The sequence below is a fragment of the Leptinotarsa decemlineata genome, unplaced genomic scaffold, assembly GCF_025532065.1.
Source record: "Leptinotarsa decemlineata unplaced genomic scaffold, Ldec_3_MD MMD2_P_RNA_scaffold_14, whole genome shotgun sequence".
NCBI lineage: Eukaryota > Metazoa > Arthropoda > Insecta > Coleoptera > Chrysomelidae > Leptinotarsa > Leptinotarsa decemlineata.
This window is the reverse complement of record NW_027412528.1, coordinates 11,821,440-11,839,151: the sequence shown is the minus strand read 5'-3', so window position 1 is coordinate 11,839,151 and position 17,712 is coordinate 11,821,440. Positions and strand designations below refer to the sequence as shown.

At 34.5% G+C, this 17,712-nt stretch overlaps 2 protein-coding genes across 3 annotated transcripts in view; both read right to left on the bottom strand.

Annotated features, from left to right (window-relative positions):
• LOC111516694 (probable multidrug resistance-associated protein lethal(2)03659) overlaps positions 1-17,712 on the bottom strand; it is a 231,046-nt gene that overhangs the window by 202,840 nt on the left and 10,494 nt on the right. The gene's annotated exons all lie outside the window — the stretch shown is intronic.
• On the bottom strand, positions 3,976-9,409 carry LOC141484271 (uncharacterized). Its single transcript, XM_074179350.1, has 2 exons — positions 7,860-9,409; positions 3,976-7,801 (listed from the first exon to the last, which is right to left on the bottom strand). Exons 1-2 carry the CDS (start codon positions 8,419-8,421, stop codon positions 4,527-4,529), a joined length of 3,837 nt encoding a protein of 1,278 aa, XP_074035451.1. The 5' UTR covers positions 8,422-9,409; the 3' UTR covers positions 3,976-4,526.

Here is a 17,712-nt window from a genome sequence, read left to right as displayed (position 1 = left end):
CGCTGTATTCAAGTTCTTTGTCGGCTAAATGTCTTGCTGCAAGATCAGATGGATGCTTAGAATATTGAATATCGTGTTTTTTGCATTCAATATCTAATTTATTGATTCCAGGATCGTTACGAGCTAAACGTTGTTTCAATTTTGTACCCGGTCCACAGTATTGATATCCTCCGGGTAGATGTAATTCGAAAGGAAGTTTGTTTATTAAATCATTAACAAAACCACAACCTCTTTTAATTTTACGATCACTTTCAATACGTCCGTATCGTTTGATGGTACACATTGAAATGAATAAGCTAATAACATTTATATAGTCTCCAACCACGGCACGATGCGCATTGTAAAACAGAAAGAAAAGTTTGCTGTAGATAATCTAGATGAGAAATTTGGGTGTGGATTGAATGGACAAAGAGTATTCAGACATGGTCCACTACTTCCATCATCAGTTCGAGGACTCATTATAGGACCTTCAAATTGTGGAAAGACGAATGCAATGATATCACTATTAACACATCCACAAGGATTGAGATTTAGAAATGTGTATCTCTATTCGAAGTCACTCAATCAACCTAAATATCAGTACTTGCGAAGTGTTTTGGAACCTATAAAAGGATTAGGTTTTTATACATTCAGCAATAATGCAGAAATAGTGGAACCCTCCGACGCTAAGCCTAATTCTGTTTTCATTTTCGATGATGTGATATGTGAAAAGCAAGATATTATTAGATCATATTTCTGTATGGGACGTCATAAGGATGTTGATTGTTTTTATCTAGCACAGACATATTCACGGGTACCCAAACAGTTAGTGCGTGACAATACCAATTTCATTATAATGTTCAAACAAGATGAGACGAATTTACATCACATTTATTCAGATCATGTTTCACCCGATGTAACATTCAAACAATTCCAATTGATGTGTGTTAAATGCTGGGAGGATCAATATGGATTTCTAGTAATTGATAAGGATAGAAAAATAGATGAAGGTAGATATCGCAAAGGATTCGATAGTTTTATATACCCATGATCTTGTTTTTGAAACTTATTCGATCACTGAATATTGTAGAGGTCACTTCATCAACGAATTGAGCTATAATTTAAAAAGGGCATTATGAATACAAAAAACGATTCTGAACATAAAAACAATGAAATGAATTTGAAACGTCAACTAGTAGAGACAACAGAAGCTGTCAGACAGAAATTCAACTCTATCAAGAATGATAATATTGAAAATCGTTCGACACTTGAAAGATTGTATGAGCCCATAATGAAACCATTGAATGTTTTATCATCAAACGCTACTTCTAAATCAGCAGTGTTATCACCAAATCGTGGATCTGTTCAATCTACTTCAAATTATCCCATGAGTACTCCAATAGGAAGAAAACAATCTTTTGATGGTGTATCATCTGTGAATAGTGACACGAGCACACTTCAAGACGATATGAGAACAACTCTATTCGAAACACCATCATCGTCCCACATCGATTCCTCGGATCCTGACATCTCACCTGTTATGAATGAAAGTGGTGAAGATGTTTTGATGAAACATTTGAATAATGTAAAATCTAGAAATCCAGCATATGATGGAACATTTGGCGTACGTATGGATCCAATTACACAAAAGCTGAAAATGGGAAGTCTAGTGGTACATTTCAAAGATGGAAACATTTCATTTTGGGATGCTAATAAAGTGAAAAAATATGAATGCGCAGGTAGTCCAGAATTATATGATATGATCTTTTTGAAGAATCCACAAGATGTTGATAATGAAGAAACTCGTCAAGTATATTCCAAAATATTGAAAATAACGAATGCTCCATATAAACAATATCATCTGAAGAATGGTTTTAAAAATACAAATTCTAAAAAATTTCGTGAAGTCATCAAACCACTATTAGACTCACGACAATATCCAATTAGGAGTAGAAGTAAAATTGGTGGAGCACTCAAACGAGTGAAAATGGAGAAAACATATAATTCTAAACCTGCGAATTATGTGTACTGGAATTCACCGAAAGAGTTAGTTGCTCGCCTACGACTATTGGTAGCATCAAAGTCAGCTGGACATACCGGACATGATAATGAAATAATTTCAATAATTGAAGAATTACGTGAAGAAGGTATAATATATTAATATATATCCACAAGTAATGATCACTGTCACATCATCATTCAATGCAGTAACATTATCACTTTTTTTCTCTTTAATCATATTGAAATAGAATGACTAATGAAGTAAGTGATATCAAACGACAAGTTGTTAATGAATTACATAGACCTGCAAGACGTAATTTTCGTAGAAGAATAACTACCATCAAAGGTTTTGCAGATCTATGGCAAATAGATCTAGCTGAACTACAACCTTATGCAAAAAGTAATGAAGGATACCGATATATACTTGTAGTAATTGATTGTTACTCAAAATATCTATGGACTGTGCCAGTTAAAGATAAAACAGGTAGTACAATAACTAATGCAATGAAATATGTACTGAAGAAAGCCAAATTTTCCCCTAAACATATACAAAGCGATCAAGGGAAAGAATTTTTTAATAGAAGCTTCTCATCTCTCATGCGAGAATATAATATCAATCATTATTCAACATTCAGCACAAAGAAGGCAGCTATAGCAGAAAGAGTGATTCGTACAATAAAGGCATGGCTCTACAAGGAATTTTCGATGAGAGGTCACCACAAATGGCTTGATATTCTTCCAATTATAACTAGTAGATATAATAATAAAGTTCATCGTACAATAGGTATGGCACCCATCAATGTTGATTCAACAACAAAATTGAAATTCAAGGGTATCAATGGAATTGGAGGAAGACAAAGTAAACCCAAATTCCAATTGAATGATATTGTACGTATAAGTAAATACAAAAATATTTTTGAAAAGTCTTACACTGCGAATTTTACCACGGAGCTATTCAAGATTGTTAAAATTAATAAAACCATCCCAACGACTTATAATCTTGAAGATATGAATGAACAGCCGATTAGAGGATGTTTTTACGAAGAAGAGTTATTACGAACCGAGAATCCTGACGTATATCTGATTGAGAAGGTGTTGAAGAGAAGAAAAAATAAAGTATATGTAAAGTGGTTAGGTCTTCCTAGCGAACAAAATTCTTGGATTGATGAATCAAATATGGTTTAAATGTATCTAATAGTGACTTTTATGAATAAAGTAATATTGAAGTTCATTATTGTTTTCATTTCAATTATAAGTATGTGAATTGAAAAATATTGCAGCGGTAAACATTGCCCCAGCCATTCGCAATGTTCTGTGTATACCAAACCAAATTAATTGTATACTCCATTCCCGCTTATATTTTTCAACTCACGATATTGAAAACACATTATCATTCCCAAAACTAATCGCCGTCACTTTGAAATGCAGTATCCAACTCTTTTTGCCAATTATCTCTCACTGATAATGCCGTCTCATAAAGCTTAGTCGACTGCTCAAGCTCAGCCTGAGCTTGCATTCTCGAACGTTGATGGAATTGCTTATCTTTACCTATTTTTGAACGGAGTTCATCAGCATCTTTAGACATTCTAGCCAATTCAACCTTCGCTAATGCAATCTTGGCATCTAATGCTTCAAGAGTTTCATTATTAGCATAAATAGCTCGCTCACTCTTTTCAAGTTCAGCAATAGTCATCTGTGCCTTTACAAGACGGTATTTTGCTTTCCTTTTCATTTCCCCAAACCGATGGAGGGGACTGAAAGAAGATAGCGGTTCAGCTTTCAAATCACTCTTCATTTCTTTAGGAGTACCTTTTGGCTTCCTCTTCGATCTGTCACTTTTCGTTGCGGGTTTTTTCTGTCGCACAACACTTTTGGATTCTTTCTTTTCTTTAAAGTCAGTGACAATCGATGAAGATGCCTTAGTAACCTTCCTCTTGATTGTTCTAGATTTCTTATCAACACCAAGAGGTGTTGATAAAAATTTACGAGTGAAAGTTATCCGAGCCTCTGCAATTTTATCGTCAAATGCTTGACGGGCATCGCGAGCAATATTACCTATTGTGGATTGTATTGCAGCTTGTAGGGCTAGAAGTATAACCTCCTTTGTTCCGTTAATTTCCCCCTCAAGATATGATACAGTTACACAATCACTCTTGTCAATTGGTTCGCTTATATTTTTCAATATTTTTCTTTGCATGTCATAATGACCATCTTTTGTTAATTTAAAACCAATCCCGGGAGGACCTCGAATGACATTACCACCCAATTTTCTTTTTCTACCAAACTTATCGATTGTTTTAGACATTGTGCACTCTACGATGATTCTTTTCAAACTGATATTTCTTTCATTTACATTATGCTATATACTTTACAGTAATTGGTTAGGAAAATAGAAATGAAACAAATAATATTTTTATCATTTTTTATTCATCTAAGTAACTTGGTAAAAGTGATACATATACAATACATAATACAATAATCACAAATAATCACAAATAAGAATGTTCCGGTTTGAAGGAATAAGCAATAATACTTCGAATTATAATTCAATTATTCATCTCTACAGTCAACAAATTGATTAGTTGGTCTAAGGCGCTCTCTTGAGAAAAAGAATGAACGATTTCAGACACCCAACGAATGTTATCATTAGGATCATTTCGATAAAATTCTATATCGCTATGACCCCATGGAAGAGTTCGAGTGGTATTCGGAATGATGAATCTCTTGTCGTCATGATACGATAAAGCGACTTTATTTTTCAATTCAGTGTAAATATCATGCAATACGCTTCTGAACGAGTTCATCTTCCTGAATATCATACCTCCCTCTTCAATGATTTTTTCATAGTCTTCACATGTCAATTCATTCTTTATAACAGATCGTTTCACACCTTTGGCCTTCTTCAGTTCACCATCAACAGATTTCACGTAATACGCTTTAGCACCTGTACCGTAAAAGCTGATTATTGGATCATTTGGGAATTCATCTTTGAAATTACCCAGAACTGACTTTGTCACTGGAATATTGAATTGGTTTCCTATTTTATAATTAGATGTATCGAACTTATTTATATTATTTTTGATAAATTCATAGAAATTGTCTGTATTTACTTTGAGAATAAGGGAGTCGGTATCAGTGTAGAGTAAGGACGCATCTTCTCCAAACTGTTGTTTGATACATCCATAGAAAAAATCATACATAACTGTTTTAGATAATTCTAGAATGGAAAATCCTAAATATAGTGGTTTATCATAATGAACTTTTACTCTAGCCAATTGAATGGCAACAAAATTTTCTGTAAAAATAGAGCATTTTTTAAAATTTGGTCGAGATATGAGACAACTAGCACCTATAGTTCTTTTTATATTTTCCCAATGTGTAATGAGTCTAACATCAATTCTATTGTCTACGTTTTCCATTGTTTTTCCATAGACTGCATTATTCATTAGTTTGTAGAAATCTTTTTCAGATTTGTTATTAGACCTATTACGCATTTCAGTATTCAAATCTATATAAGGCTTCATCCAACATGATTGCTTAAACCTCAATACTCTATGTGTGTTCATCACTATCAAACCATGATTGACAGCTTGCTGTAAGTTTCTATAGTGAACAATATATTTTCTTTTGTCGTTTAAATTTGGAATTAATTTGGGAACTTTCGATTTTGCATATGGAGGTATCAAACGTTCAACTAAGAATGGTAAATCGGAATGTTTATCATGAAGTTCTTGGGGATAATGTATATCCACTTCCAATACATATCCATAAGGACTATCGATATCCACATTCATTATATCAAGATTGAGAATTTCATGAGGTGCTAACCATGAAAATTCACCTGTTGGTAATGGTTGCGACATGCTGTGACCATATAGATTTGTTGCATCCAAATATGAAATGAATGAAGATGGTTCATTTGGATTATAATCCGGTAAAAATGTATTGTTTGCTTTATGTTTCCTTTCACTACATTGACTTATTCCACCACGAATACCTTTTTGAAAGAAGTGAACCATATCAATATCAGTTAGTAATTCCAATTCAATATTAGTATATTTCAATATGGCATCCCACGATAATCCGGGTGCAGTGAAGTATTGTGCCGGATCCAATTTATATTTATCAACAGATATATTTCTAAAGTTTTCAAAAATGTCACATAATAGTAACACATCTGACTTTAAATATAAATCAGAGTATTCACCCAAATCCTGACATTCGAATAAATTCCAAACAAGTTGAGCTCTCCCATAATCATTATCTGATATATGTTCACAATTGAGTTTATCATAAAATTGATTTTTGGTTGGAAGTCTTGGATGATTCAGTTTTTCGATGTCATCAACAAAACTATAGGGAAATACACCTTTCTTTCTCATCAAATTGAAATTTTCAATTTGTGGGAAATGTTTGCGCATCTCGATACACTGATCAGATGTTAAATTTGCACCTAAATTCTCCAAAGAACTAGGCATGAATCTGAAACTATCAATGAATCTCATTTTCAAATAATTCTTCTTCACCCTACCATCTTTATCCGTATAGGAGTGTGTAAAGAGATGTTTTGTGAAAGATATATATTTTTCATTAGTTTGTGGGATGACATCCACTTTATCTTTGTTTTTATACAATTCCTTTATGAATAAATGACAATCATATCCACTGAGATTGTGAAAAATTATAGGAATGAAATTTGGCAATTTAAAATTCAAATTACAAGATGAATGAGCAGCAGGGGACCTTTTTTTTCCTGTGAGGTGACAATGATCCCTCACTTTGACTTCGCCATCATTAAATTGTTTGGAACAAATGCCACAATTTGTGGCAGAAGCAAACTGTTCCTCTTCCTCAGGAGTTTGTACATCCATAGGAATAGGAAACCTGAGATGATTTTCATAAATATTTTTCAAATCATCTTCGATTTTGCTAACGAATTTTTGGGCTGCATCCACACCCCTATACGAAACAAATTTTGATAAATCATCATTGTATGAACATTTAATCAAATAAGCAAATGAATAAGGCTCATGTTTGAATGTCTTGATCGAATACGAGTATTCAGGATTTGGTTTAGTGGTTTGAATCGGCTTCAGTACTGATTCAAAATCTGCATACACTACAAATGGTACCTTCATTTGTTTCTCAAAGTTTTCAAAAGTTAGTATATTTTCAGGTACCGTTTTCCCATATTTATTGACTTTGAAATTGGTTGATGGTGTTGTAGTACTCAAGTGATTACAATCATTTATCTTATGACGTAATAGTAATTGTTCATTAGAAAAATATAATAAACAGCCATCACAAAAATATTTCTTATGTTCATGAGCCGATAATTGGCTTGAAACTAATCTTGAAAGATCTTTGATCCAACAATAATGATTATTACCGAAATCATCTGTGATAAGTAACAAATTGACATGTCTTCTAAGTCTTCTCTGAGAGTAACGTAATGGTCCAATTATTTCATACATTATTTTACCCTTCTCGAATTTACTTTCTAAACCGTACACATTAACTGAAATATCATTCTTGTCTTCAAATTTCACAATATCTTTCAACTTTACCGGAAAATTCATACCTGTTACATCTATGACTGTACTGAAATGTGGATACGATGAAACTTCTGATGTTCTATCGATTGCAGGATGTAGTGCTGAAGTGATAGCCCATGCAAAACAATGCTGATCTTCATTACGGACATTAACCACGGCCTTCCTACGCTCAATACATTCAGGCAGCTTCACATATGAACATCCACTGAGCGGGCTGTATTTATTAATGTTCAACTCCAGAAACATGATTTTTTCACAAGTCCAACCTTAAATACAGAACAATATTACTAATCCATCCAATTAAAACTTGGTAGAAATGTTTACCTGAATCACGTTCCTGGAATTCTGTAGTTTGAGCGATAATCCCATTTCGAAATCCATCAAATAAGGAATTCAAATCAGTAGATTGATCAACTGTTCTATTCTGTGAATTAAATGATTTCGTTTCCTTCAGGTCTTGTGTTTGTAGAATATAACTCCCAAATACTTCCATATTCACTTTGATGATTTTGTGAACCCTGATGGCCGATTCCAATAATTCTATAACTTTCTGCCTGATTTCATTAAAGAATAACATGTAATCGGTGGAAACAATGGAACTCTGCACCCTGTATGTCGCAATCCGACGTTTGAAGGCGCTCTTTATAATTTGAACACCATCACTGAATTGAACACATGTATTATTCTTATGTTGTAGAGTTCTATTGTGAGAATTCACTTGAGTCAATGGAATCATCACATTACAACAATTACATGTGTACATAGGTGCTGCAGCGTCATCTAATCTCACTCGTTTCATTGATGGCCCTCCTTGGCAACTCTGGAGCTGATGACGACGAAGGTTGTCACTACGGGTAAAAGATTTACCACATTCACAAGAATACATTTTCTATGATATGTTCTCACTAACTCACTCGATGGAAACTGACATAACCAACACTCGCCCGCTTCTTAAATACCATAATCCACGTCGCCTGCGCATCACCGTAGAGAGTGAGGGTAGGTAAGGACACATCGATGCATCCGCTAGAGATGCCTGACGTCACAGCCAAGCCCATCTCCCAATTTGATGCGAGTTGCCGGCACGAGCAAGCAGTGATCGTTGCGCTCTCGGAGAGGGCAGACGTTTGCACAGTCCTCGCCCGCCTGCGTGTCACCATCAATAGCGAGGGTAGGGTGATGCGTTACGTCACATCATTCACTGCTTCGAGAGCGATAGCCGAACAAGCAATTGTCGTTGCGCTCTCGGAGAAGACAGACGTTAGCACAGTCCTCGCCCGCCTGCGTGTCACCATTGATGGCGAGTCTGGGGCGTTACGTCACATCCTTCACTACATCGAGGGAGGTGAGAGCAGACCGATGAATACGCATTACTCTGCCACACGTCGTGGAGTGAACATGTCGCTCTCTAGCCGTTGAACGGTTATTGCTGTGACGTCACTCCACTACTAACTTGGTGCCCTCACACCGATGGAGCATTCATTACTTGGAGGATCTTCGAAGTATGCAGACGTATGTTTGTACATAGACAAACAAGCACATGATGAAACCCTGTACCGTGCATTCTCTAACACACACACACACACACATACACACACAAAATCTCATATGAAAAAAAAAATCTGAACGATCCATGCACCAGACACTTCAAGGTCACAACGCCTTGACTTCACTGCACAACAAAAAAAAAGCAAATAACACGTCATATTGGTGGGGGGAGGATTAGAACCGGGAAAAAATTTCTGAACGATCCATACACCACACCCTTCAAGGTCACATCACATTGACTTCACCAAACAACAACCAATAAAAAAGCAATTAATACGTCATAGTGGTGGGGGGAGGCTTAGAACCGGCTCAAATCTCCTACTTACGTATATGTTTGTAGGAATATGAAAAAAAGTTACTCACGCACTGCACAAAATTCGCAAAATGAATATTAGAGACGTTAATTACTGCCGTAGACGCCGAAACACCAACGAGCCGTAAATTAAAGGCGATTAAAAAATGTACTGAACCAAAAATTATTTTCGTTCGTAACAACTTCACCCTTACAAGGCAAGTTTCGAATATAAACTGAAGCTTTATATTTAATGAATAAACACCTCAGGAACCTCCGCCTATGATTTTACGAGTTTTACGACCGTTTTATGACTTGGGCCCTCATTTTGTGCTATCGACAAATTATGAACGGACTATAGATTCATATCAAAATTTGACACATGCCAAATTTTTACATAAATGAAGCCAATCTGATTAGAAACACGCTCCACTCTACTTGATATTCCGATATATTCAACAAATTGTTAGAAAATTACTAATGCCAAAATTAAAATTGTTAATATGTATATCAATGTTAGTAGTGAAAAAATTTTATATATACCTCGGCTGAGAAAGCTATTATGTACCTCGCACATTATATCATAATAGCTCACTTCTCACCCTAGGTATACAGGGTGATTCAAAAGTACTTTGACAAACTCCAGGAGGTGAATTCTCACAATATTCAAATATGAATTGTCCAAATAAATAAATGCCCGGAAACGCTTCGTTTCCAAGATACAGGACGTTGAAGTTTTATTTTTATTTTCGTTTTTTTCAAATAACTTTTGAAATACTGAACTTAATTAAACGAAACTTGGTAATAGAAGTTTTTTAAGGTGTCGAATTCGAACCTGATGTTCTTATTGCTCTTACTCGTAGGGGGCGCCACCTACACGTCTTTTTCTTTTTTAAAGATTCATAACTTTTTTGGGCGTACTTCTAGCACATTTTTCAGTAAAAAAATCGATTCCTCTATCAAATCTACGTAAATAAGCTACCCATGTTACTAGTCGCTGTAAGCAACCGTTTTCTAAATATTTGGACTTGAAAACTTCAAGTCGATTATTTGATAATCGATGCATGTTGAAGTTATTACGAATATTTTGCTTTTTTCACAAGAATGCTTTGGAAATGAATTTGACGTTTTACTCGTTTGAAGAGGTCATTACTGTTGGGTACGTTCCTTTGTGACATCCTTAAGCGAAATTAGTATTTCTGTATCAAGGGTGCATAATAAGTATTTGTTTTAATAAAATTTGCAAGAAATGTCAACATTTTATTTCAGGAAATTTTGAATATGTAGAATAAACTAAAATAAACGAAACTAAATTGTATTCAACTAAATTGTTGGAAGTGTCCACCTTCAGCGAAGATACGGGCAGTCAGTCGTCTAGTCATTGAATCTCGTACCCGCTCAAAAATTATTGGTGTGTTTCTTATTGTTTCACAGGCGTCTACTATTCGGTTTCTTAGATCTTCCTCGTTCACTACTGGAGTCTTATAAATTAGTGACTTCAAATGTCCCCAAAAATAAAAATCTATCGGGTTTAGATCTGGGGACCTTGGTGCCCACGCTTGGTTAGGTTCTTCTACACCCCTACCGATCCATCGATTTGGATAGACTGTGTTAAGGAATTCCCTGGCTACCACGCTAAAATGGGCCGGAGCCCCATCATGCATAAACCACGTGCGGATACGAATTTCTAATGGTACATTCTGAAGTGGTCCCGGCAATTCATTTTCTAAAAAGTGTCTGTAAGTTGCGCCACTCAGTCGGAGCGGAAGAAAGAAAGGACCTATCAAGTAATTATCAATTATTGCCGCCTATACATTTACAGAAAATTGATACTGATAATGCCTTTCACTAACTGCGTGCGGATTTTCGAGAGCCCAAACATGGTTGTTATGAAAGTTTGTGATAGCATGTCGGGAGAAGTTTGCCTCGTCCGTGAAGAGTACATATCTTAAATATTGAGGATTTTCAGCCAATTTTCTCAAAAACCATTGACACATAGTAATGCGTTGGGGAAAGTCTCGTGGCAAAAGAGCTTGTACCCTTTGAATATGATGTGGATAAAACTGTTGATCGTGGATAATTATCCAAACTGTGGATTGAGTAGAATTGACAGCTCCTTGTAAATACGTCTTGTTTCGCGCGCATTGCCATCCGCAAGGCCATAAACGAAATGCATATCGGCTAAATGAGCATTATTGTTTAAATAATCCATTTTTTCAAAATAAGTGTTTTCTACTTCTACTTACGGAAACTTCAACAAAACGTCTAACTGTCACAAAATATGTAATTACCAAAACTACTCACAAACGTCAAATTTATTTCCAAAGCATTCTTGTGAAAAATGCAAAATATTCGTAATAACTTCAACATGCATCGATTATCAAATAATCGACTTGAAGTTTTCAAGTCCAAATATTTAGAAAACGGTTGCTCACAGCGACTAGTAACAAGGGTAGCTTATTTACGTAGATACGATAGAGGAATCGATTTTTTTACTGAAAAATGTGCTAGAAGTACGCCCAAAAAAGTTATGAATCTTTAAAAAAGAAAAAGACGTGTAGGTGGCGCCCCCTACGAGTAAGAGCAATAAGAACATCAGATTAGAATTCTACACCTCAAAAACCTCCTATTACCGAGTTTCGTTTAATTAAGTTCAGTATTTCAAAAGTTATTTGAAAAAAACGAAAATAAAAATAAAACTTCAACATCCTGTATCTTGGAAACGAAGCGTTTCCGGACATTTATCTATTTGGACAATTCATATTAGAATATTGTGAGGAATCACCTCCTGAAGTTTGTCAAAGTACTTTTGAATCACCCTGTATATCTTTTAGAAAATGTAGATGATATTGTAAAAACTTTCAACGATTATTTACTTTACGTATTCGATGTTCATGCCCCCATAATAACGACGAGAATAAGCAAACCCAAAGCTCCCTGGTTGACTGACGTTTTGAAGATCATGGTTAAAGCAAAAGATTCAGCTTTTGCGAAATATAAACGGTACAAAACGAGTGATAATTGGAACACCTATAAGGGTTTGAGAAACATGGTAACAGCTGCTATACGGAAAGAAAAAAAAAACCTACTTGAACTTCATTAAAAATCAACAAAACGATAAACATCTATGGGACACATTACACTTATTTGACATTGTCAATCGTAAAGACAGGAAAGATATTCCTGAACATCTCTCTAATCCTAATGAAATAAACAATCACTTTATTACTTCGGTCACTCAAATTGCGACTGAACTTCCGGATACTCTTCTTAACTTCTACAAAATAACGCAATTTCAAGAAAATTTAACTTTTAAATTTCATCAAATCAATATGGATGATATTAACATGATAGTCAACTCCATAAAAACGAATGCTACCGGATCAGATAAGATATCTATCAAAATGATCAAAATATGTGTCCCTTACTCAACTCCAATTCTAACATATTTAGTCAACAAATGCCTTGAAACCAGTATCTTCGCGGAACAATCGGAATGGAACGGAAACAATCTTTCATTTTTCCTATAAACAAAATTTCTAAACCTTTGACACTAAATGATTTGAGGCCCATAAATATAGTAACGGCAATATCAAAAATTGTAGAAAAGGCAGCCTATAGTCAGATATACTCTTATGTTTCTGATAATAATATCCTGCCTGAACACCAATCTGGTTTTCGGGAAAATTACAGTACATCTAGTGCTCTGTTGAAAATGACCGACGATATTTTTTCAGCCACCGATAATGAAAAGGTCACTCTTTTTTGTCTCTCCATTACAGTAAAGCTTTCGACACCATGAATCACGATCTGATGTGCGCTAAACTTGGTTTTTGTGGTTTCAGTAAGGAGGCATGTGACTTTATTAGTTCATTTTTTTAAAATAGAAAGCAACGTGTTGTGATAAAGGGTAGTCAGTCTGATAATATGAGTGTATGTCATGGAGCCCCGCAAGGTTCAATTCTCGCCCCGCCAGTCTTTATCATCTACACATCTGACTTTTTCAAGGTCCTTAAGTTATTCAACATTCATACATATGCAGACGACACTAACTTGTACTACTTCGATAAAGTAAATCAGCTTATTGATCACGAAACATCGCTCAATAGTGATTTAAAAAATCTTGTTCAGATTTCGCAGATTTTTGGTAAATAAACTCCTTCCCAGACATCAGATTCACTCAGGAAACCTTAGATTCAACAATAATTTTGACATTCCGAATTATAACTGCACTATGAACGATCCTTCACGTATCATACTGTAACAATGTACAATTCATTCAGTGAATCTTTAAAAAATTCTTCACTACCGCTATTCAAAAGTAAACTTAAAAGTGAATTGCTCAGCCAACAGTTATCCAAACATAAACATTTGAATTTAATCTTACTATTGTCCTGAAGTTGCCATTTATTTTTTGTAATGTTTCTTTTTCTTTTTCAAACGTGGTTGAGTGGAAGAATAGCACTTTGCTAAACTCCGCCACGTAAAATAAAGACCATTTATTATTATTATTATAAATCTGAAATGATACTCCTAATTCTTAATCCAATTTTTGATGATTGCCTAACAGCTTCAATTACAATACTTTTTATATCCAGTATTGATGTGGATGAATTGATAAAAAAGTATGCAACAGTAGGCTCCAAAAAAGGTTATTTGAATATACATTTGATACTTTGGTTTTGTAGAGATTTTAGTGGAAGTAATATTTTTCCTACAAATACATACCAGCCAAATAAAAAAATGTGGTTCAACAATTATTTGCCTTTGTGGATTTCCAGTGGAACTCCGATTGGTTTGTCATTTTATATCATTACTTCTGAGGCATATACCTACTATTCGTAAAATTTAATTTCATCAAATCAATTCCATAAAAAAAGTCTGCATATATTTGGTCTTTAACAATTTATTTTATGATTTTCGTTATATGTTCATTCCTTCAATCTCACATAATGAATACTAGAAAAACATACATTTTTTTCGTCCATTGGAAGTTGAAAAAAATTAATGCCTTGCAAATTACAGCAAACCACAGCTCATTCACAGTTCATTTTTCACTTGAGGTATATTTTTTACCGAAACAGACAAAAAAACAAAGAAAGTCAACTCTAACCCCCTTCCCCCGAACTGTATAACCTCAAGAACATGATTTCTCTATATTCAGAATGCGCGAGAGTGAACGAAAATTTCAAGGATATATGTCGCCAAGTAACTATAACATACAGGGATAAACTAAAGCAGAATAATCAAAGATGCATTGAGCATAAGATAAATAGTTCAACACTCTTCCTGGTAAAATAAAAATTCAACAATCGATATCAAAATTCAAAAGAGAGTTGAAAACATATGTATATCAGAGGAAACGGAGAGCGATCCACCAAATAATTTTAAAAATTGAAAAATAACATCTTACAGCAAAATAAGTACACAAATATATAGAATATTTTCTATGTACCCCGGTTTCATTCGTTCTGTTCGACTGTTGATTCTTTTGTAAAAGTTTTAGTTTGGATCTAATTACACCTTCTCCATCAAATTTGATTATTAAAAACTGATTAATAGGTATTTCAATACTTTTTATTTCATGATTGAGATATTTCAACATGTCTTTGTGAAAATGTAATATTTCAATTATTATTATTATTTATGTGTTATTCATATTGTTATTATCTGTCATATTTATGTTATCAGGCACAAGCCACTTCTGTGACTTTTGTGTTATTGTCTACCAAATGTATACAGGGTGTTCCTCAAACACATGCTAATATTTAAGGAGGTAATTCTTAGACCCATTTTAAGAAAAAAACTTTCTATGGACGTATGTCCTAAACGCCTTAACTTTTGAGATACAGGGTGGCAAAGTTTTCAAAAATAATCAGTTTTTTAATAATAACTGAGATAATTTTGTAGACATCTTTGGCATATTTGGTACATATGTTCCATGCCTCAAGGCGCATTTTCTGATGTACACAAATTTGTATTTTTTCAAACAGTGGCATCCCTACGGGTTTCGCATTGAATATTTTTGGGGAAAAAGTACTACGCCAATGCTTTCTTTTCAAAATGAAATCATTTTTAAAATCCTCATTTATTTTTGAGAAAATTTGATCTGGTATTTCTTTGTCCGACGCATGATTTTCACTCAAAAAAATAAAAATCGACAGAAAGCAAATTAAGAAATTAGATCAATTCTAAAATGAATGAGAATCTGAAAATTGCTTCATAACGCATTACCAATTCCCTAATAATATTTGAAAACATAATCTGCAAAAAAATTAATTTTTCACAAAAACGAGTATCATTTTATTTTGTGACAGTAAGTCTAAACGAATAGCACAAATTTGTAAATTAGTAATTATACCAAAACTGATTATAAAAATTGTTGGAAGTGGCCACCTGCACTTAGTATGCATGCTTCCGCCCTTCTACGCATGGAATTACGCACCCGTTCAAATATTCCCGGCATATTTCGTATAGTTTCACACGAGGCAACTATTCGCTCTCTTAAATCTTCTAAAGTATTAACGGGAGTTTTATACACAAGAGTTTTAAGGTGACCCCATAAAAAAAAATCTAAACTGTTGAGATCGGGGGATCTTGCTGGCCATTGCAGAGGTGCTCCGCGACCTATCCAACGATTAGGATAAACTGTATTTAAATGGTTTCAGACAATTACACTGAAATGAGCAGGGGCGCCATCGTGCATGTACAATATTCGATTCCTTAACGCAAGTGGCACATCTTTCAATAACCCAGGTAAGTCTTCTTCGAGAAAGTGTAAATAAGAACGACCATCAAGGCGTCCTGGTAGAAAAAATGGGCCTATTAGATGATCACCTATAATTTCTGCCCATACATTAACCGAAAATTGGTGATGGAAATGGGTTTCGGTTATTGCATGGGGATTTTCTTCAGCCCACACATGATTGTTATGGAAAATTTGAATGGCATTCCGAGAAAAATTTGCTTCGTCTGTGAACAAAATTTATGTCTCAAACTGCGGATTTAGTGCAATATTTTGTAGATACCACTGACTGAAGTTCACACGCTGTGGAAAATCTCTGGGGGGTAATGCCTGCACTCTTGAAATAAGGTATGGGTATAACAAAAAATCAACCAAAATACGCCCCTTTCTTGAAACTACCAGTTTCCCCAAGTTGACGATGAATATTTGAAAAGGTTCGGCTATCTGGTAAGGCACGATTAGGATATCTTTCCTGATAAATGCGCCTGGCTTCTGTTGCATTACCATCGGCAAGGCCATATACGTAATGCATTTGCGCCATTTCCGCATTCGTATAATTTACCATATTTACTGATATTCAGAAAAACGGCGGACTACCAAAATAACTTCAATAACACTTCAAAATCAATCAAAACGCGCTGTGACAGTTTTTAACACCAACACCTTACTTTAAACCAACATCAATATTAGCTATTGACGTTTGTACATACAGAGAATTCGTTTTTTATTGCTATTGTGGGTACGCTGTTTTTTCTGCTTTTAATCTTTAAAAGAAATCACATATCGACAAACTCCATATTTCCAAGAGGTGCAGTAAATGAATTCTGCTACACGTCATTTATTCCAGGATAACTTAATTTATGTTTTCAAAAATTATTAAGCGGTGCTGCGTTATGACGTAATTTTAATTGAGAACAGTGCATCTGACAACAAACAAATACCTTTTAGATCCTCAATTATTTTGCAACAAATCTGATCTCTTAGTTTGCTTTCAGTCGATGCACGATACCGCATCAGATTTTTAAGGAATTTATCCTTAAGTAAAGCGATTTTTAATTTTTTGAGCGAAAACCATGCGTCGGACAAAGAAAACCCAGCAAATCAAATGTGCTCAAAAATGTATGGAGATTTTAAAAATAATTTTTAATTCAAGATAAAGCAGTGGCGTAGTATTTTATTCGCCAAAAATATACATTTCAAAACTCGTACGTACGCCACTGGCAGAGAAAATTGTACATCAGAAAATGCGCCTTGAGGCATGGAACATATGTACCAAATATACCAAAGATGTCTACAAAATTATCTCAGTTATTATTAAAAAACTGATTATTTTTGAAAACTTTGCCACCCTGTATCTCAGAAGTTAAGGCGTATAGGACATACGTTCATCGGACGTTTTTTCCTGAAAATGGGTCTAAAAATTACCTCCTTAAATATTAGCATGTGTTTAAGGAACACCCTGTATAATGATATATCTGTGAATAAACATTAGTATTATTATTATTAGTTCTCGCAATAAATCAAAAACCATGTGGCAAACTATAAATAATATCCAGAAAAAAAACTATAAGCCCAAAGATATTTCCATTTTT